This window comes from Marmota flaviventris, chromosome 8 (assembly GCF_047511675.1).
Source record: "Marmota flaviventris isolate mMarFla1 chromosome 8, mMarFla1.hap1, whole genome shotgun sequence".
Classification (NCBI taxonomy): domain Eukaryota; kingdom Metazoa; phylum Chordata; class Mammalia; order Rodentia; family Sciuridae; genus Marmota; species Marmota flaviventris.
In genome coordinates this window covers 86305222-86327440 of record NC_092505.1, presented here as the reverse complement: position 1 = coordinate 86327440, position 22219 = coordinate 86305222, and the positions used below count along the sequence as shown (strand labels likewise).

At 33.2% G+C, this 22219-nt stretch overlaps 1 protein-coding gene across 5 annotated transcripts in view; it reads left to right on the top strand.

Moving 5' to 3' along the window:
* The window catches only part of Fxr1 (FMR1 autosomal homolog 1), a 68203-nt gene extending 48640 nt beyond the window's left edge, over window positions 1-19563 (top strand). Inside the window, exons 10-18 of one of the 5 annotated variants that reach the window (XM_027942105.2) lie at window positions 196-305; window positions 4702-4788; window positions 5851-5908; window positions 5996-6058; window positions 10895-11098; window positions 13214-13414; window positions 14105-14185; window positions 17633-17724; window positions 18514-19563. In XM_027942105.2, the coding sequence (XP_027797906.2) occupies window positions 196-305; window positions 4702-4788; window positions 5851-5908; window positions 5996-6058; window positions 10895-11098; window positions 13214-13414; window positions 14105-14185; window positions 17633-17724; window positions 18514-18684 (1067 nt within the window). In that variant the 3' untranslated portion in view covers window positions 18685-19563. Of the gene's footprint in view, window positions 1-195; window positions 306-4701; window positions 4789-5850; window positions 6059-10894; window positions 11099-13213; window positions 13415-14104; window positions 14186-17632; window positions 17725-18513 lie in introns of all 5 variants that reach the window. The other 4 variants (XM_027942102.2, XM_071615444.1, XM_027942101.2 and 1 more) reach the window with 4 other exon arrangements.
* Window positions 19564-22219: the final 2656 nt, after the last annotated feature.

Here is a 22219-nt window from a genome sequence, read left to right as displayed (position 1 = left end):
AATGCATTGGCATACTGAAGAGAAAGAAATTTCAGAGCGAGGATAAAATTTGTTGGTAGTTTGTAGGTGAGTTAGTTGAAGGTAGAAAGATGGATCTTGTTGGTGAAAATTTGATAGCAAGTTAGATGTTACTTGGGCTGATGTTAAATGGATATCAAATGTTTTTTAACTTGTATTTGTTTTGTCTTACTAAAGGAAAGGTAATTGGAAAAAATGGCAAAGTTATTCAAGAAATAGTGGACAAATCTGGTGTGGTTCGGGTGAGAATTGAAGGAGATAATGAAAATAAACTACCTAGAGAAGATGTAAGTACAGTTGTATTCATGTTCTTTTCTTGGATGACTTAGCATGTTATATTTTGAAAATCATTATGGAAACAAGTTACATCTGTTGAGCTACTTAACTCTAGTTACATCACTGATTATATGAGCCTTGGGTTTGTCAATACTATTTTTTTAAAAATTTTTTTTAGTTTTTGATGGACCTTTATTTCATTAATTTATATGTGGTGCTGAGAATCGAACCTAGTGCCTCACACATGCTAGGCAAGTGCTTTATCCCTGAGCCACAACCCCAGCCCAATACTTTTTTTTTTAAGCCATTTATTAATACAAACATTTTAGTTGGATCATATTAAGTTTTATGTTTTTTATTGTTTTGTTCGTTTTTTTTGTTGGTGCTAGGGATTGAACCTGGAGTCTTTACATAAGGGAGGCAAGCAGTCTACCACTAAGCCACATCCTCAGCCCTCTTTTTTATTCTTAGGGTGCAAAGTTATAGAATTTGATTCTCAACAAAACAGTGTGTTGTAAAGGAATTTTTGGTCACATTCTCCTTGTTCTTTTTGTAGAACCTGAAAGTGTTCATCATTTTTAATTGAATTTTTCATGCTTTTATGTTGTTATTAATTCTGATACCATCTTTCTGAAATTTCTTTTTCCATCTGTCTTCTCACATGGTGATTTTTTTCCCACAATTGTTGTTGACTCTTTTGTACATTACTTCATATTTGTAGATTCAATGGCCAAACTTATACACTTGACTTAAGCCTTGGTATCCCTGAATATAAACTAAGGATTTTCTCCAAAATTATTTCCCAGAAAGAATACGCTTATAGCTTCTTAGTTTTACACAATAGAGTACTATTTGGGGTGGTTGTTAACTGTCGGATAGAATCTGTCCAATTAGTACTGGGGATTGAATCCAGGGGACCTTTACCATTGAGCTACATCCCCAGTCCTTTTTATTTTTTTATCTTTGAGACAGGGTCTCACTAAGTTGCTGGCCTTGAACTTGGGATATTCCTGCCTCATTCTCCCGTGTTGCTGGGATTACAGTTAATCATTGTACATGATTAAACAGTTGGGATGTATAAAATAGGTATGGATGAGGAAATGCCTTTTTGTATTAGAAGCTTATGGTGCTAAGATCCAGCCTGGTTATGGTGTTGGAATGCATGATTTGTAACTTCTGATGTTTTTATATATTCTTTAAAAATTTTTGCAGTCCTGGGAATTGAACCCTGGGCTTTCTAGGTGTTAGGCAAGTCCTTTATCACTGAACTACATACCTAGTTAACAATATGGCTTTTTAAAAAAATTGTGGGAATTTCAGAGAATTTATGCATGCCAGGCAAGCATGCTGCCAATGAGTTACCTATCTGTCTAGCACTCTAGCCTTCTGATATTTTTAGGAGGAGGAGGAAATATATGATATACAACATTGTTATTTTTAAAATGAAATTTGAATGTTGTTATCAGGGATAACCATTTTATAAGTTAACATTTTTAAACTGGAGACTCAGTTTATAACTAGTTTACTGTGAAGCCCTACTTGTCCCCTGCTTATATACCATAGTAATAATGCTTATTGGTATAATTGGGCATTTAATATATTTTTTATTTCTTTTTGGTAATGGGGATTGAACTCAGGGGTGCTTTAGAAATAAGCTATATACCTAGCTCTCCCCCGCTTTAATTTTTGAGACAGTCTCACCAGGATTTTTTGTCTAAATTGCTGAGGGATTACCAGGATTTGGGATTACCATGCCCAGTTAAGTGCATTTTTTTTTTTTAAGAAGAAAGTTTTTAATCCCCAAATTTATTTCTCTTCTCTGTTATTTTTTAAAAATCTTTCTGTTCTGAAATTCAGCCTCATAAACAAAAGCCTGGGTTAGTCCTTGGGTTCAGTTTAATATCTGGGATTAAGTATCTTTTTTTTCCCCTCTTACCAGGGATTAGACTCAGGGACACTGAGTCTAATCTGCCAATAAGCCAAATTCCCAGTCCCTTTTTGTATTTTATTTAGGGACAGGGTCTCATGGAGTTGCGTAGCGCCTCACTGTTGCAGAGACTGGCTGTGAACTTTGAATTCTCCTGTCTTAGCCTCCTGAGCTACTAGAATTACAGGCATGTGTGTCTGTCAGACTCTTTCTTGTTGTGTTTTTTGGTATCAGGTATTGAACCCAGTGGCCATCAACCACTGAGCCACATCCTCAGCCCTTTTTTGTATTATTTAGAAGCACAGGGTCTTGCTGAATTGCTTAGAGCCTTCCAGGTTGCTGAGGCTCACTTTAAACTCAACGATCCTCCTGCCTCATTGAGCCACGGGGATTATAGGCATGCACCACCATCATGCCCAGCTGCTATTTATTTATTTATTTAAAGTGAAAAAGATTTTTTATTCCAATTTTGACATCCTGGAAAGTGCAAAATAGAAAGGAATTAATTCAGTGGTTGATAAAAGAACCTGTTTTTAATAGTAATTTTTTTGTTTATACATTGTGTAAGTATTTACACTCTGTAGGTAATATATTCTTTTTTTTCCTAAATAATTTAATTGTACATGGACACAATATCTTTATTTATTTTTATGTGGTGCTGAGGATCTAACTCAGTGCCTCATGCATGCAAAGCAAGAACTGAGCTACCACCCCAGCCCTAAGTTATACATTCTTAATGTCAGGAATCCCTTCCTGTAATATGCTGATACCTGAAGAGCTTATCTGAGCACATGCTATTAGGGACAAGTTGGTCAAATTTTTAAACTCATTTTCATACTGTACATCATGTAAGGTTCAGCATCACCCCCACAAATATCTTTCAATGATAGGGACAGAGGCATATCCCTATAATATTCCCAGTGCCTTGGTGGTGGAGCATCTTTTGGATGGGAGTATTCTCTGAGTTCAATCCCAGCAGCAATTAAAAACAACAACAACAACAAAAAAACCCCACCTTATTGTTATCCTACCCACCCAAACAGCATCCTATACAGTTTAGTGAGATATTGTCAAGAAATAAAAGTTTAAAAAAAAAAAAAAAAAGACTGAGAATGTAGCTCACTGGTAAAATAGCCCTGAGATCAGTTTTGCATTAATGAACAAATACAAAACTCTACTTAGTTTTGTCTGTCTCCTTTTTCTTTCTTTCTTTCTTTTTTTAATCTGGTATTTATTCCAGGAGTGTTTAACTACTTAGCCACATCCTTATCACTTTTATATCTGTTTATTTCTGTTTGTTTATTTTTTGATATAGGGTCTTGCTAAATTGCTTCGGATCCCACAGAGAAAGTTTGCCTTTGAATTTTGGATCCCCTTTCCTTAACGTCCCAATAGTTTTATCTACTATAGTGCTTGTTTTCCTCTAATTCTGACTATCAGTGGATTTTAAAAGTCATATGAGTAATCATTATAACACTTTTACAATTTTCAACCAGTGTGTTTTATTTGTTTTTTGTATTGGAGATTAAACCCAGGGGCCTATGTTGCACATTTATAATCCCAGCTTCTCTGGAGGTGGACATAGGAGGATCTTGAGTTCAAAGCCAGCCTCAGCAAAAGTGAGGCACTAAGCAACTCAGTGAGACCCTGTCTTTAAATAAAACACAAAATAGGGCTGAGAGTGGGACTCAGTGGTTGAGTGTCTGTAACTAAGTTCAGTCCCCCATTAACCCAGCCACCAAAAAGAGAAAGAGAAAGAAATAGGGAGAGAGATTGAGATTGAACCCAAGGACTTCTACCCTTGAGTTACATCTTCAGTCCTTTTTTAGAGATGTGATCTTGCTGAGTTGCTTATTTACTGAAGCTGGGTTTGTATTTGAGATTCTCTTGCCTCTGCCTCCCGCCTCCCGAGCTGCTGGGATTACAGGCTGGGACCACTGAGCCCAGCTACCCTCAGTCCTTTTTATGTTTTATTTTGAAATGGTCTCATAAATTTGCTCAGACTGGCCATGAATTTGGTATCCTGTTTTTTCAGTTTCCAAGTAGCTGGGATTACATGAATATGCCACCCCATCCAGCTACTTTATAAACATTTTATGCTTACATTCATTCTCTGTCTGGTGTGAAAGTTCATGGTCAGATTGATGTCAGATATTTAGCTTAATATAAAAGGGATAGTTAGAAAATCAGATTAAATTAGAACTCAGAACCTGACATGATTTTTTAAAACGTAATTTCTTAAATTCTTAGCACATACATGCTGAATTATAACAAAATAACAAGGTGTTGAAAATCTTGAATATTTCAAATTATGATTTTTTTTTGCCATGGTACCCACAAATGTTGACATTTAGTAGATGGATGTAAATTGCTGTGTATTTTTGAAAAGTTGAAGAAATTGTTTTTCTTTGAAAAATTCAGATTTTCTTTAAATATTACATACTGAGGATATTTTTTTTCCTTTTTATTTTTTTTAACAGGGTATGGTTCCATTTGTATTTGTTGGCACTAAAGAAAGCATTGGAAATGTACAAGTCCTTTTAGAATATCATATTGCTTATCTCAAGGTTTGTATATTTGCTCATATTATATTTTTATATATATCTTTGCTGCATTTAGTATGCAAATGTGTCTTTACTGTAAACAAATATAACATCTGCACATTAAACGTTTTCTATTTCTTTATACTGTTTCAAGTCTTTAGATGTTTTTAATTCACCATTAGTGTTGCTCAGTTTTTGTTACATGAGAATTTAAGAATAAAAATACCTTCTCCATAATAAAATGGCTTTATGTGCATTGCTTTCCCTCTTCTGAGCTTTTAAATTTCTTTGCTTGCTTGCTTATTTATTTATTTATTTATTTTATTGGTTGTTCAAAACATTACAGTCTTTGCTTATTTTTTTAAGAAATGGTCACTTCTAATGTTTATAAGAACTTGTCACTTTATGCATCTGCATGCTTTATATTGGATCATTTTGTTTTTAATTTTATATATGCAAATAGAGTATAGAATCAGAAATGAAGTTAGGCTTCCTTGGTAACTTTGAAATCAGCTATACTATCCTCATAGACATCATTAGAGAGAAAGAGACAGCGTGTGGGCGCCTGTGCGCTCTTCTGCAAGAACTTTATCTTGCTAGATATTTTGCTTTTACATCCTGCAGTAACTTCAGTTTCTGAATGATCAAGTCTTGCTAGTCCACCCTAGGTCCTGACTCATGTGTTACTACTTTGATAGGAAAGTAACTTTGTAAATAATAATTCCATTCATTTAGTAATATTTTAAGTACACAAGCACAATATCTGGTAATATTGTCTAATAGCTATTTATTATATAAGCAAGTTTAACACTGTCAATATCCATCTTCCCACCGGAGGGGAAAGAGTTTCATATCTTCCTTTAGAATAGCAGTGTGGTTGGTCTTAGTATAGACAGTCAGTAAATGTTTGAAGGAAATTAGCAGATGACCTTGTTAATTGTGTTTACTATGAACATAATACTGATTTATCAAATAATTGGTTAAGGTCACAGATTCTTTGGTAGAGGACACAGTTCTAGCTCTAGGCTTTAAGAAGACAAAACTATATATATATAAAGAAGACTTGTCCCTTTGTTTTGATTATAGGAAGTAGAGCAGCTAAGAATGGAACGCCTACAGATTGATGAACAGCTTCGACAGATTGGTATGGGTTTCAGACCTTCTTCCACCAGAGGGCCTGAAAAAGAGAAAGGATATGCCACTGATGAAAGTACCGTCTCTTCTGTACAAGGTTCTAGGTCTTATAGTGGAAGAGGCAGAGGTCGTCGGGGCCCTAATTACACCTCCGGTTATGGTAAAAAGCATTTTTTATTTTTGTATTTCTATCTAATTTAGGTGCTCCAACACATTTTGTTTATAATTAGTTCATCACTCTTAACTTGGTTTTTGAGGATGAAATGTAGTTCTGAGGTATATGTCTTAATAGTTACAGTATACTTTATATTAATGGTAGCAAAAGGTATGTAGTTCCAAGCAGTTATGTAATTAAATTAAGCATATTTTTAAGGTGGTAGTTTATAATCCTGATTTTTATTTTATTTTTCCTGATTTTTAAATACTTAGATGAATACATATCAAACTGTTTCCTAATATTTCCCTAGTACAGTTTAATTTCCCACCAAAAACTTAGTGCTAGGAATCCTCTTTTGCCAACCAATCCTCCAAGTAAAAATGAAAATATTCTAATTACTAGACCAAGATGGCATATAATAAATCTCTAATAGCTTTTAGAATATAATTCAGTGTCAGGTGTGGTGATGAACACCTGCAATCTCAATAACTCTAGAGTCTGAGGCCAGAGGATCTCAATTTCGAGGCCAACCAGGGCAGTTGCCTCCACCAAACAAAAAACTAAACTTGGGTGTGGCTTAGTGGTAGAATACTTGCCTAGCATGTTTGAGACCCTGGTCAATCCCACTATATCCCCCACCCCCAGAGACGGACAAATATGCATGTGTTTGTGTGTGCACACGGTCGGTCTGTGTGTCTTTCTGTCTTTCTCCCCACCTTCCTCCCCCCTCCCTCCATTGATTTTATTGGCAGATTTGAATATAAATATTTTGCATGTGGAAATAGTTTTATAACATTTTATTAAAATGAAGTCTTTGTTTAAATGAGCATAATTAATATTTTTATAAAATGTATTTCATTTTGAGGATGGGGCCTAATCTAAGCAGAAAGGGGCCAGTGGAGTGGTAATAGTTAACAATTCTCTAATCCTAAATTTTCATTTATTCTTCTTCAGCTTTGGTGTTGTTCCATTTTTCTTCATTTGGACTTGGATCTTAGCAGTTACCTGATTCTCCTCTCTCCTCCTCCCCAACCCAGTTTTCTTTCTTTTCTCTCTTCTCCATTCTCTGTGCTCTTCTTGTTGTGAGAAATATTTTATAAACGTTTTTCAAAATACCAGGAATTTATGGAAAATATCAATAAGTACAAATTTTCATTGTGCACATTGCAAATTTAAATTTCATGTTTAAAGAATATAATGATGCTAGGGTCATATTGAACTTACACTGTTTCATTTGTGTAGAATCGGAAAGTTAAAAGTTTTATTTGTTCCCTTTAGCATCATATCCTTATATGTCTGTGCTTTGTTTTCCTGATGTATTTTATTTTGGTAAAGCCTCATTGAAAACTTAAAAACAAAATTTCAGTAAAGTGTGGAATTGTTTTAACATGCAAACAACTGGGCATTGGAAATGATTACTGTTTACCTGAAAGCATGCTTAATATGAAAAATAATATAAATAATTACATAGAATTGCATATATTCTGATTGATTTTTGAAATATAAATTACCAACATGGATATATATCATTTTAGCTTTTTGGATCATGAGTATGATGACTTCATTGAAGAAATTTATTAGTCTCTGTGAGAGGTTTATTGATGAGCATTCCCTCAGTAAAATGTTCTTTTGGAAAGTAGATTATTTATGAATTGGAGAAAGCTATGCAAATTCTTCAGCAGATGGCAGTCTTCTGAATCTTTACAAAACTCGTAACATTGTATTTCTTGAAATAGCTATTGAAATTGAGTTAGCTTGAGGAGTAAAAGCCAGATATTCTTGAATATTTCATTTCAAAAGGATTTTTAATTCATAATATTTGTTGAGTCTATAAGAAAAATTGTTAGTGTGGCATCACTGAAGTTATTAGGTGCCTTACCTTGAATGACATCGAAATTGATCACTTTCTGTTTTAGTGGCACAAAATATATCTTTTAATAGATGACATCTTGGATTTGATGAAATATAGTGTTTTTAGTTTAGCACTTAAAACCATGAAGTGATGGATGTGGAGCACTTTGATAAGGTGTTTTTTTTGTTGTTTGTTAAAGGAGTTTTAGAAGGGGGAAGTCTGACTTCAAATGTGGTTAGAGGCAAGAAGTTGTGTTTATTTGTTGAAATCACTAGAAATTGGAGCGGTGTCAAAAACCTTTTTTTAAAAAAATCATGATTTATAATTTTATAAAACAGAGAGGTTGGAATGATTGTAGTGATTCTAACAGTGTTATTTATTTCCTGTTGCTACTGCAGTAATTTATTGTATACTTAGTGGTTTTAACAATACAAGTTTATTATCTTAAAATACACTTTCAGAAATCTGACCTAGTTCTCCTGGGCTAACATTAAAATTTTTAAGTGACAGCTGGGTTATATTCCTTTTTGGAGGCTCTAGGAAGGAATCTGTTCCTTTAACATTTCCAACTTCTAGAGACCACCCCTATTTCTTAATTTTTGGCCATTCTTCCTGCATGTAAAAAAAACATTAACCAGTAAAATCTCAAGTTCAAAGCCAGCCAGCCTTATAATCGCAAGTTTGACACAGTCTCAGCAACTTAGCGAAAACGTAAGCAACTTGTTATATCTTTTCTCAAAATAATAAATAAAAAGATCTGGGGATGTAGTGCAGGGGTAAGGTACCCCTTAGTTCATTTCCTCATCATTGCAGCCCCCACACTCACACATCATAATAATTATGGAGAATTCTAAAGCTACCATTTTTCTTTCAAGCTAGAAAGGTTCTTTATTTTTAAAGCTTTTTCCCCAATCCTAGACAGCCTTCTCTCTTGTGGTCCTTACTTTGTCACATTTGCAAAGTCCAATCATAGCTTTTGAGTGTTTAAATATGAATAAAGCTGAGCACTAGCCATTTAGCCTTTTTGACCTCAGTTTGTACCTACTGAAATTAATACTTAGATTTTAGGTTAAATTTAAGGAAAAAAACTCCTTGCTTGTGACCCTGGGCTTCATAAATAAGAATGTTATTTTTTCCCTTCAAATTTAGGTAATATTTTCAGACAATATATAGATTTATAAATAAATTTGAGGTTTATATACTTTAGGCTTTTTTCACTATTCCTGAAATGGTAACTTGACTTCATTTCCAACATTGATGACATCCTTAAATGTTTTTTTTCCTTCCATCTGGTTCTCCACCTATTTTCTATAAGTGTTAAGGGAGATTCATTTTCTTTCATGAGATTCTCATTACAGAGAAAGACTTGAGAGCAAATAATAGAAACTTGATGTATTTTTTTTCCTAAAGTGTAATTTCAGCTAATAACTTTTAACCCAGTCTTCTATAATTGACCAGTTATACCCATATTTTAATAGTACATGAAGAGAAAAGGGAAGCATTGCTGAGTTATCTTTAAAGCAGAAAGAAAGTGGTAGACTTATTATTAAACTTTATTTTTCATTCACTGTCCCTTGTTACTTTTTGTGTCTAAAGTGCTCTCGTGTTTTGCTTTTATTATCAAATGACTAGAAATTTCAAGCAGCATTAAGGTACTTTGTGAAATCTTACTTGCGAGTTGAGCAAATGAACTTCAGAGGCATGAAAAAATTTACTTAAGCTTTTTGGGCCATTTAGAAATAAAAGATGGAGTTCTACCTTTTATGTAGACTAGCTTTAAAGTAATTTTGGGGTGAAGGCAAAGGAAAGTAGAGAACTACTCTTGACACAATGCATGATTAATACACAGTCTTTCTATGGAAATAAGAGTAAGGAAGAGAGTGTTTTCAGTTAAATTGGTCTGAAGCTCGAAATTGACCTAGTCTCTGAAGGAGACAGATTTGGATATATGCGAAGAAGAATATGGCATGTCAGAACTACAAAAGAATGGAAATGGGTGGGCATGGTGTTGCATGCCTGTAATCCCAGCAACTCAGGAGGTCCAGGTAGGAGCCTGGCAAGTTGGGTAGCTTCATCAACTTAGGCCCTAAGCAACTTCACAAGACCATAAAAATTAATAAAAAGGATTGATGATATAGCTCAGTGATAAAGCATCCCTTGTTCAATTCCCAACAAATTGTGCGCGCACACCCACAGAGAAAATTGTGAATGAGTATTGTAGCAGTAGAGTCTATATATCTGATTATTTAATTTCAGTATGATGATAATGATAGTGTAGAAATTTTTGCAGTTTGAAGGTCACCATTAAATAAACTGTTGGTAAACTTTTAAAATCATGAATTTCCATCTCACTGTTCGTGTCTTTGGTTACATTGGTTGTTGAGAGCTATCTTTTCATAAACTTTAAAATTTGTTTAGTGATTTTTTTTAAAAAAAGATACCTCATTCTAATTTGAGATGGTACTAAAACATGGTATTACTTATGTACAGTCACTGAAAAATATATTTCCAGCAATTTAGGTTAGTAAAACCTCAATGGGCAGAAACTTTAACACTGTTCATATATATATGTATATATATTTAAAAATATTTTGTTGTAAATGGACATAGTATCTTAATTTATTTACATGGTGCTGAGGATTGAACCCAGTGTCTCATACATGCTAGGCAAGTGTTCTACCACTGAGCCACAACCCCAGTCCTTAAGTATATTTTAATAATGTGTTTTTTCTAAATTGTTCTATTAGCTGTTTCTATACATCAAAACAATTCGTTTTATAATTTGTCTTGACTAGTCCATATTATGCTATTAGTAAAGTATAAATGTCATTAATAAACATCACATGCAGTTGGCTTTCTTTGAATCAGACAATTACTGTGCTTATTTAAATGATACTTTGTAGGGAACAGTTTTGAAAAAAATTGAATCTTTTTTCTCCCTTCAAATAAAGAATTCTCAAATGGTTTGTGTACTTTTCTTTCCCAAGGTACAAATTCTGAGCTGTCTAACCCCTCTGAAACAGAATCCGAGCGTAAAGATGAGCTGAGCGATTGGTCATTGGCAGGAGAGGATGATCGGGAGAGCAGACATCAGCGTGACAGCAGGAGACGCCCAGGAGGAAGAGGCAGAAGTGTTTCAGGGGGTCGAGGTCGTGGTGGACCACGTGGTGGCAAATCCTCCATCAGTTCTGGTAGTCTTTTATATACTATGTCAGATATACTTTGTCCGCATCCATTCTTTGTAAACTATATAATCCTACAAAAGCCAATTTATTTCCCAGGGCCACACATTCTTGGAAATTTGTTTCTACTCACTGTCTTATGGAAAATAGTAGACCATATAGCAGAAAGGTCCTGTAGAGTATTTTTCAGTGAAGGTTTACTTAAAGTACTCAGGTCATAACTTTTCAGTTGGACTGACTTTCCTTTTTTGGGGTTAGATGTTTATTGCTAGCTGGGTGGCAGAGAGTGTAATTGGAATGTTTTTCTTGTTTTCTGTAGGTGTTTTGAGTTATTTAATTGTTTGCCAGATCCAGAAAATTCTGATGGACAGAATTATAAATACTTCTGTATATTTTAATATTGAAAACTAACTGAAAAGCATTCTCTGCTATAATATGTACTGTTTTGGAAACAGCAAAATTGTGACATCAGTTCTATTTTGAGAAACAGTTGTGACGAGGAGTGCATAGATGACTAAAGATTGAGGTGTATAAAACAACTTTTTACTCAAAAAAAATTTAATGCTTTTAAAAGTTTTATGGAGTAGAGGTGTTGCCAATAATGTTCTTTATGAGCAGATTGGGTTGGAGAAAAGATTTGCCAGGGATATGTGGACTAGGTTATTTCAAGGATAATTAGTATATTTGTATAGCCATTTAAGTAAATATTTTTTAAATGTTGTATCTATTAAGCTTATGTAGTATTTTATTATGGAAGAAATGTGTATATACATTCAGTATATGTTAAGTATGCTTACAAATTATAAAAACTAGAACAAATTAGTAACAAAATTATGGCAGCTGTTCCAGGTTCTTTCTGATTCCACTGTAATCTTCATTGAACCCTAACTTTAGTTTTATAGGCTTTCAGGAAGATAGTTTTTATATTTTAATACATTGTGCACTGTTACCAGGTGCTTTAAAATTATTGTAAGCCAAATTGTAAAATAAATGCACTTTACCTAGTGTTTATAGTTAGTAGATAAGCTTTAGTGTCTTTTGCAAGGATGCTCCTTAGCTGTTATGAAAGGAAGCTTAGGAAAAATCATGACTTAGGTGAATTTCTTCTATAATTTGCTTGTTGGAGGCAGTAAATGCTCATAGGTAAGATGGGTAATTTTCTTTTGAATTATATCTTCAAAGTTTTAACTTTTCCACTCTCACACCACCTTCTTGTTTCATTCCTAGAGTTAGAATATAAGTCAACATTTGTTTCCATAACTTGTTAGAATTTCAACCTTAATTTGATGTTTTGTGTGGACTTGTTTTGATTAGTTTGTAATTAATAGATTCTTGTTACATCATGAAGTACAGGTGCTGAATGTTATTTATATATATGCATTAGCATGACATCAAAGGAAGTCCATAAATGGTATAAGAGCTCTCAGAAGTAATGTATATTAGCTGAATTTGTATTTTATTTCATTTTTATTTCTCAAGGGGTAGGATTACCTTGGAATGTCAATGTCAGAATTGGCAGAATAACACTATATCTCAATATAGTCATCTCTAAGTACTGTGAGGGATAGATTTTTTGGATCTCTCCTACAAATAAAAATCTGGATGATCAGGCCCATTGTATAATACAACATGGGAAAGTGCATATAACCAAAGCACATCTTCCCACATAATTAAGTGATCTTTAGGTAATCTGTAATATCTGATACAATGTAAATGATATTTGAATAGTTATTTTGCTGTATTTAGGGAATAGTGATGGAAAAAGAGTCTATACATTATATACTGGTGTATAGACAAAAGTGTTTTCCACTTATTTTTGATCTCGGGTTGGTTGAATCTTGTTTCTGTATATACATGTGCAATTTTTAAAAAGTCAAAGGAAATATTAGGAAGCTGTCTGCTTACTTCTGCTTTATAATTTTCATCTTCATTTAAATCTTTTCTTATTTAATCATCCTTGTTATCTTCCAGGTAAAACAGTGATACTGAAAACATTTTATTTGAAGACAGTATGTTTTTTATTGGGGGATATTGAAGTTTATTTACCTTTAGTTGTTGTAGATCAAAACATTCATAACTGCAGCCCTCTTAAACAAATATTTCTTGCCTCTGACATGAATATAGTGCTCAAAGATCCAGACAGCAATCCATACAGCTTACTTGATAATACAGAATCAGATCAAACTGCAGACACTGATGCCAGCGAATCTCATCACAGTACTAACCGTCGTAGGCGGTCTCGTAGACGAAGGACTGATGAAGATGCTGTTCTGATGGATGGAATGACTGAATCTGATACAGCTTCAGTTAATGAAAATGGGCTAGGTATGTAAGCATTTAGGGAAAAGATATAAATATATAAATATGTATATATACATACATATAAAATTGTAAAATAATTGTTAACAAATTTTTTTGAAAAATATGCAATTCTTAAATGACTTTTTCTAGAGTTTCAAACAAGCTATATAGCTTTTAGTCTGTTTTGTGTATCTAGTTCTCAGATTTATTATAGGTATTTGAAACTGGGAGCTTTATTATTAAAGTGCCCTTTAATGCCATTAAGTCAATACAAGTATTCCAACTGCTCCTACGGTTTCCAAACCAAAATCAAAGTCAAACTTTCAGCTTGTCTTCTTAAAATTATTATAAATGGCACTAGTAAAGGTTTATATATCAAGAATCATAATTAATTTTTGAAGGGCTAAAATGTGATTAATATTGGTAAATACTAAACCCCCTGTTGCAGTGGAGAACTTTAAATGATGGTAATTTAAGTTCAAGGGTTAATTTTATTAGGTGTCAAAACTTTTTTTTTAATTTCCAGGGGATAATCCCGTCTTCAGTCTCCTTGGGTTGCTTTGAACTGTATAATGTTTATCCTGTCAATATTGTTCTATCTTTGATGTTTAATTAAAATTTTCTCTTCCCCTTCTTTAAATAAGGAAAGAAATACTTTTTTTGTTTGCTTTTTTTTTTTGTCAGAATAGTTCATGGTAAATTTTGCAATTGCAGATGATAGTGAAAAAAAACCCCAGCGACGCAATCGTAGCCGCAGGCGTCGTTTCAGGGGTCAGGCAGAAGATAGACAGCCAGGTAACATGAGTGGACCTGTTGACGTCAGGTCATAAGCATGAAAAAAAATGTCCTGTGTCTGCATTCTAAACATATTTACATGTGTACACGTGTGCATATAGAAAATTTGCACTGCATAAATTGTATTCAACTAATGAGACTACTAGTCTTTAAGAAAGTACATTTTTACCTCTCAATGTAAATGTTTAGTAACCAGTCTAATTGAACTAATGTTGTATCTTAATCTTTTTACACAGAAATAATGTTGAGAAAACCATTAGTTTGTTAACTTGATGTGTTCTTCATACTTGAGATGGGTCTTACCATCCCAGGCACTATTTTGTAGGTTGTAATTAAGATTGATAGGCAAAACTGGGCAGATTTTGCATGGTGCCTGCTTACTATACTGGATTCAGAACCTCATTTTTGTGGGAAATTTAATACCCACAGTTAAAAAAAAAATACAAAAGAGAAAAATACCTGTGTCCTATTCCTCATTGAGGAATGCATGTTATATTTTTGGTTTTATTGTAGTGTGCTGCCTTTTCCTTTACACCTACTAACTAGTGAAATTAATAGTATTTACTTAGTTTTACAGTGTTGATTTATTTTCTGTAGTCATAATTTTTAGTAGCCACAAATTGTTTCAAACATAATTCCATTTCTCCTATATAGAGAATCACATGTGTATTCACCATGAAGAAATTGTGTGCATCACAAATAAACCCCTTTCAAACCAGTTTTTGCATTCTTTCCAAAAACAAATTCTTTCATGTGTTTTTCCAAATAATGTAAATTCTAACATTTTAAGTTAGTGGTTGTAGAAACTCTTTGGAAAACCGCTTAAGATTGTTAGTTCCCATTCTGGAAAGTTCATGTTTTAAAGATAGATGGAATTTTAAAAGGGATTAAACACTATCAGTAAAGACAAAACTGTACAGAAAATGTTTATTTCTTTGTACACTTGCCTTTCCTCACTTAGTGAAATACATAGTCTTAGAAATAAGACTTTTTAAAGGTTACAACAGCATTTCCTATCCCTATTTTATAACTATGAAAATTTAACCATATTATGTTGTTAATATAGAATGAATTACAGCATAATTTACTAATGAGGTGACTGGTCTAGAAGATTAAAGTAGTAGAATTTGTTGAAAATTAGAATTTTCTGAATGGTATGAATATAAATTTTCAATGTTTTGGACATTTATTTGTCTTGCATTCCGCACCTGTTCCTATTTTACTCTGTTCTTTGGGATTACTGTGTTTCTTTTGAAATGCCTTACATTCTCTTGTTTGCTTCTTCCTTCAGAAAAGATAGGGACACAGAGTGGGTGAAACAAGCACCAATTGTTTTCTTTGTTCCTGGCAGCAGTTTTAAGGGGAGGCAGCTTCCATTTAAAGTTAATTGACATTCTTTTAAAAACATCTTCACTGAATTTATTCTCGGTTGCTCAAAATTTCTTATTACACCTGGTATAAAGTAAGCACTGAACATTTTTTTTTTTTTTTTTTACTGTAGTTAGAATATGACAGTCCTATGATTGTCCATCAGTTTCTGGACTCCCTTAAAGGAAACTCGAATCCAAATGATACTACATAAATTGTGAAAAGATATTAGTATGTATTGAATACTTAAGGACCCTTCTGTTAGAAGGATTGGCTACGAACAGGTTTTCCTTAGAAAAAAATAAGGTTTCTTTTGGCTTACTTTGATTTAGGGGGATAAGGGAGGGAGCACTTCAGCTTAAGTGCCTCTTCATAACTTTTTAAAGTATATTGTTTTATCTGTATATGTAGTGGATGAGAGGACTTAATGAATTATTTCAAGATGTATATAAATTTAACAGTATTTAACAGTATTCCTTTGTGTTTAGTAGAATCTTAAGTTAAGTTTTCATGATGAGTTTTCTAGGTTTTACTAAAGCCAGAACTGTTGGAACAGAAAATGTTCATTGTGCTGCTCCCCAGACTATGGCTAGAATAAGTCTGAAAATCATTTTGTTACCATATATATAGAAGTAATGAAATATAGACTAATAAAAAAATCCCTGTCACCAAAATTGTAAATTATTACAAAATATGTTTATAAATTCATCAGCAATGAATTTAAGTGTAAAACTATTTTGAAATATTTAAAATATGCATAGTGGGTTTCTTGTAATTTGGAAGGAAAGAGAGAGTTTTAGACTTCACTTCTAGTGGTTTTCTAATAAATGATATATGCTTGGATCTAAGTTGTTTTTTTCATGCTTTTTAAATGATTTTATTTCCTATAAAGTTCTTGGATTTTAATCTTAGTACAGTGAATAATTCATAATTAAGAAAAAGATATCATAATTGCTATCCAGCTTCTCTCAAAATGATTTAGTTAGCGCCATATAATTGATGTATTAGTACTCTACATATTTAGGGACTCTAAGCAATTTAAAAATTCACTTATTTTCATTCTTTACATACTTAACTTGCTCTCATAATTTGAAATACACACTTTAATATATCTGGGATTTCCTGAAACATTTTGTGATAGAAAATAATTATTTCAAAGAGCCCTGTTTTTTTTTTTTTTATTTCTTTTCTTTTTTTTTCTTTTTGACATTTCTTCAAATCAGTGATTTCTCAGTTTGAAGTTCTTGTTGAGAAAAAATTGAGATACAAAATGAGGCTAGTTCACCAAATCTATAGAACAGAAGTCATTTATTGCATGCCAGTCAGTATTAGGGTATTTTATTGGGTTAGTTCTTTACTAATCCACTAATTCTGCTTCTTCGCCACACACACACATTTCAATTGCTCCCTAGCAAGACTGACAAAGCGGGGAGGGGGAGGTGGTGACTGATTTCACTTTGGCTCCTTTATTAATCCTGAGCAATGTTCACGTCTTGAGAGTGGTGGTTTGTCATCTTTAGCTTGCTTGTACTTTTTTTTAAACCAGGAAATCAGATTGTTAAATCAGAATAGTTTCTGTTTTGAAACATTAAGATGGGATCACAAAATATCACACTTGGATACCATAGTTACACAGAGTAAATCTTTTGAAATTTGTAAAGTTAAGTATACAACCCCAGGATTTACACCAAATTTACCCATTTTTTTCCTACTAATAACTGCAAACACCCGTTTGAGCGTAGAACACCACACTGCATGAGAATTTACTAATTCTTGGTTGTGGGTTTATATACCAAAGATGCCCCACAGCCTTAGATTAAATCCAGAAGGAAAGAGTTGGATTCTCGGGAAAGAGGACTTCAGATTTCCTCAATTTCCAGCTTGAAATTCTTTTGTCAGCACTAAAATCATAGGCACATTTTTCAAGCTTCGTTTTTAGTTTAAGGTGGTACCCAGCTTAACATTTTGAAATTGGGTTAACCACCATTAGTTTATTTTAATAGTGAATTACTCTTTATCCATAAATAAATTTTAGAAGTATTTTTTCAACACCTGTAATTTTTTTCTCATCTTTAACAGTCACAGTTGCAGATTATATTTCTAGAGCTGAGTCTCAGAGCAGACAAAGAAACCTCCCAAGGGAATCTTTGGCTAAAAACAAGAAAGAAATGGTAAGGAGACTTTAACCTGTAGGGTTTAAAAAAATATTTATTTATTTATTTATTTTGTTGGTTTGTTTTTTTGGGTTTTTTTCTCTTTGTTTTTTTTTTCCCCCTTTCTATGGTCTAGCTTTATTATTTATTTATTCTTTTTATTGTATGATCACTTGTTCCCCCAATTAGATAAATATTCTTTTAGGTAAAGAACTCTTTTGAATTTTTTTCTTGGCCCCAGGTAACTAAAGATACGTATGCTTGAGCTGAAACTGTTTTTCAGCTAGAACTTTTTAGCATTTATAAATTTCAGTCTGCCCAAAATGTGGGTATAGCGATTTGCTTCATTTGATGAGCAAAAAGTTGTATCACTCTTTTCAGTAATTGATATAAACTTTTAAAGTTTGAATTCTTTTAAGTGCTGTCAGAAATTTGATTTGACTTTCACAAAAAGGTGAGTGATGATTTTCTTAGGATTTTTTTTTTGTTTGTTTCTATTCATTTACATGGTGAATTTTCCAGTGATTTAAAATAAAATTAGGTATAATTTTCATTAAGTAGTATGCATACTGTTGTGGTTTGGGCACTCATAGGTACTAGAGATTCTGAGTTGACAGACCCAGAGAGTGGAATATACTGGTATTTGTTTTAAATTTTAAGAACTTTTTTAATTCTTTGATCTACTATGGCATACAAAATTTAAGTTTTTATTTCATCAGCTAATTAATGTATATGTAGATATTTTCTTCCTCCTCAGCTATAGATTTCATTTATGAAGAAGTTGAAAAAGTTGTCTCCCTTTGGCAGGCAAAAGATGTGATTGAAGAGCATGGTCCTTCAGAAAAGGCAATAAATGGCCCAACTAGTGCTTCTGGCGATGAAATTACTAAGCTGCAGCGTACTCCAGGAGAAGAAAAGATTAATACCTTAAAAGAAGAGAACACTCAAGAATCAGCAGTCCTGAATGGTGTTTCATAAACTGAAGAAGTTCCTAGTTTACAGTTCTTTTACATTACATTTACAATAGTGCTTGTACAAGCTTGCCAAAGATAGAATATGGATCGCCAGTCTTTACATCGCACTTTCAGTTCCTCCATTTGGAATTCAGAAAGGGGAGGGATCCTGAAGAAATCATATGTTAAACATACTTTGACACCTACTGTGTTATAAAATATATCATCAGATGTGCCTTGAGAATAGTATATGTAACATTAAAAAAAGTTGCTGGCTATAGGAAATGTTATTTTGTTTTCAAAATATGGCAGAGATGGGGGAGGTGGGTGGGGTGGGTGCCCTAACGTAATATTCTTTATGAAAGCATTAGCTGCTTTTGTTACATTTTTAATAATATGCAACCACTTCTTCACCTGAGGAAACCTAGAATGAAATGCAGTCTAAAATATTTTGCACTGAATTGTAATTTCTTCATTAGTTTAGTCTGGAAACTGGTCTGTTTTAATGTGTTTTTTAAAATGCTTTATGTTGAAGAAAATCTGCAGACCACTGGAAGACATTTGTTAACGCTCATCTGCAGGGACACTGGGTGAAATTGGCAGTGACTGTTCCTACATTGAGGCTTTGTTTGATTTATTTATTAAAGTGTACAGTATTTAAAAATCAAACATAGCTTTAGTTAAAACACTAAGCTGAATTAGTCATGTCCATCAGACATAACCTGAACTACTGAAAAGATCAATTTCCAGAAGGTTTGTTCTGTATAAACTACATGTTAGTCTTCAGTAGAGTATCTTTCCCCTTTTCCTTTTTTAAAATTTTTTTTTTTTTTTTTTTTGATTTTGGTTGTTTGATGTGCAATATGTTTTTGTATGCAGGTAGTAAATAAACTTTGATCTTCCATTTGCTGATTTTTAACTTTCTACTTTTTATGCCAATTGTTGTAAAGTAGTTGGAACTACTTATAGGCCTAGAATAGTATTCTTTGATTGCTTTTAAAAAGCATCTACCCTTGCTCATACATAGAATTAAAATGTCAGTTGGCTATTTAATCATTTTGTTATGAATCTTCAGAAATCTTAACATTCAAAGTTTAGTCTGTTAAATGGTTTAGGTAGTTAACAATACATTTGATATTAGGGGGAAATCTTTGTATCAAATTCTGATCAAAGGAATATCAAGAGTTGGGTGGTAGAAGCCAGATTTTTACTTTTGCCTTTAATTCTATTGAAAATTATTTTTAAAAATTATGGTAAGCAATTTTTAAATAAGGAATAGGTCAGCAGTTTGCCTTTTGAATTACAAGGATATAATTTTGAATGATTCATTGAAAACGAGTATTTTAGCTAGAAGGCTCAATTTCATGAACAGACTTATGTGAAATTTAATATAGAGTAATAATTTATATAACTAGTTGTGGGGTCAAGTGAAATGTGCATTTGTGGGAGGGTTTTTCTCTATGATGTCACAGGGACCACTGAATGAGAAGGGATAGTCACTCAGTTTTGTCATTTGGCAGCTAAAATGATTTTTATGTGCATAGTTTGTTATGTGCATAAAAATGTGATTTTGATTTATATGACCTAAAGGATAATTCAGGGTATAGTTAAAAATGTACAGTTTGCCCTGCCCATGTGTGTGTAACCCTGACCCTCAAATACATTCTCACTGAGGTTAAAATGTGCTGGTTATTAGTTTTTTTCCCCTGAAAACTTAGTGGTTCCTGATAAGTGATAATTTTTAAGTAATGTATGAGTAGTGAAATTCCTTCAGTTTTTCTATTCATATTCTGATTTTTAAAAACTACTCAAACCTTTTAAGTATACATAATCTGTTAAAGTTAAAAACAAATTGTTGGCCTTTTGTTCTTTTCCATAAGTGGGTTATCAATTAACTATAAAGGGCCCTCCACAATTAGTTTTATTTTCAAAAATTTTATGGTGCTGGGGATTGAATCCAGGGCCTCTGAGCTATGTCCCCAGTTTGTGAAGAATTCTAATTAATCCCCAAATTGGTAAATGTGGTATGAAGAAAAAATGTTTTTTCATTTTCTTCCATGCAGAACAGTCAGATTCGCTAAAGTCTTTTTTTCATAAAGATTGTTCCATTGGAAAGGAAGAAACTACCTTAAAAAGTGAGTATAGTTGAATCCCTTTATGAGAGTAGCAGTATTTAGTTAATCATACTTTTAAGAAATAACTTGAGATTTCATTTAGTTTACAAATGACTACACTCAGTGATTTGTTCTTAAAAAATGTACTGAAGCAAATTTGGGGTGTGCATACCTTAGATTGTTTTAAACAAAAAACACTCAGATTCAGATGTATTAGTGAAAAGTCCTCTCCCCTGAAAAGTCCTCTCCCTAGAAGTAGTTGGATTCAGGTTGCCTTTTAAACTTTGAGAGGCGTCTATTCTTGGCTGCTATCCTAGTTAGATATAATGGGGAGTACTTGTCATATACACTAAATACAAAAGGAAAACAAAGTAGAAATGGAAGATCTTGTGCATCTCAGTGTTTTCAGCATATATGTGAAGTCATTTAGAACCTGAACTATTATGCTGGAGCTGAAGATTAGGCGCAGGGATGGTGTGATCATTCTAATAACCTTGGGTAGGCTAAGGATTCTTCTTTTAGGTATGTTTTTAAAGCCTTAAAAAAAGAAAAACTGTTCTGGGAGGTGTTGCCTCTGACTAGATATCATTTGTCTTAAGTACAAGGATATGTGATCTTACATTTGCATGTATTTTAATGTGAAATTTACACCTTAACTACTGCTTTTGGTGAAAGCTGAGGGTGGTTGCTTAGATGAATGTTTTTCTTTTGGTACTGAGGATTGAACCCCCAGGGATGTTACATCCCTAGCCCCTTCTCACTTTTGAGACAGGATATCACCAAGTTGCTTTGTACCTCACTCAGTTTCAGAGTGCTAAATTTGAGGCTGGCCTCAAATTTCTGCTCATCCAGCCTTAGCCTCCCAAATCTCTTGATTTCAGGTGTGCACCACTGTGCCCTGCTTAAAGAAATGTATTTTAAAAAATAGTACAGGTGAAGCTTAGGTAAGCAAAAGAACTGAAGAATAATGAAACATAAGCTGTGGTTAAGTCAAAAGCAGCTGATGTTTTTAATTTTTGTATTCTGGATCTTCATAGATAATAGTCTTTCTAGGCAGGTTCCAACACTTAATTAAGCAGATGTTGACAGATGATTTTTGTTTCTTATTTGACCATGGTTTTAGAACAGAAGAGTGTCTATCAAGTTGCTAGATTAATTAAAATTTACACTTGGTTTTGGAAATTGTGCCATTTTTGTCACATGCAGGCATATTCAGGCCTTTTTGGAGGTAATTCTCTGAACTACGTTTATAATTATACTAAGGATAAATAAATGGAAAACTGGATACATTGCATCAAGCCCAGTGCCAATCAGATGGTTAATGTTATTGGAAATTACAGTAAATGAAGATTACTTTGTTTTGGTACCAGGGATTAAACTCAGGGATTAAATTTAGGCACTGAGGCACAACTCAAGCCTCCCCCAGCCCCCTATTTTTGTTTTTAG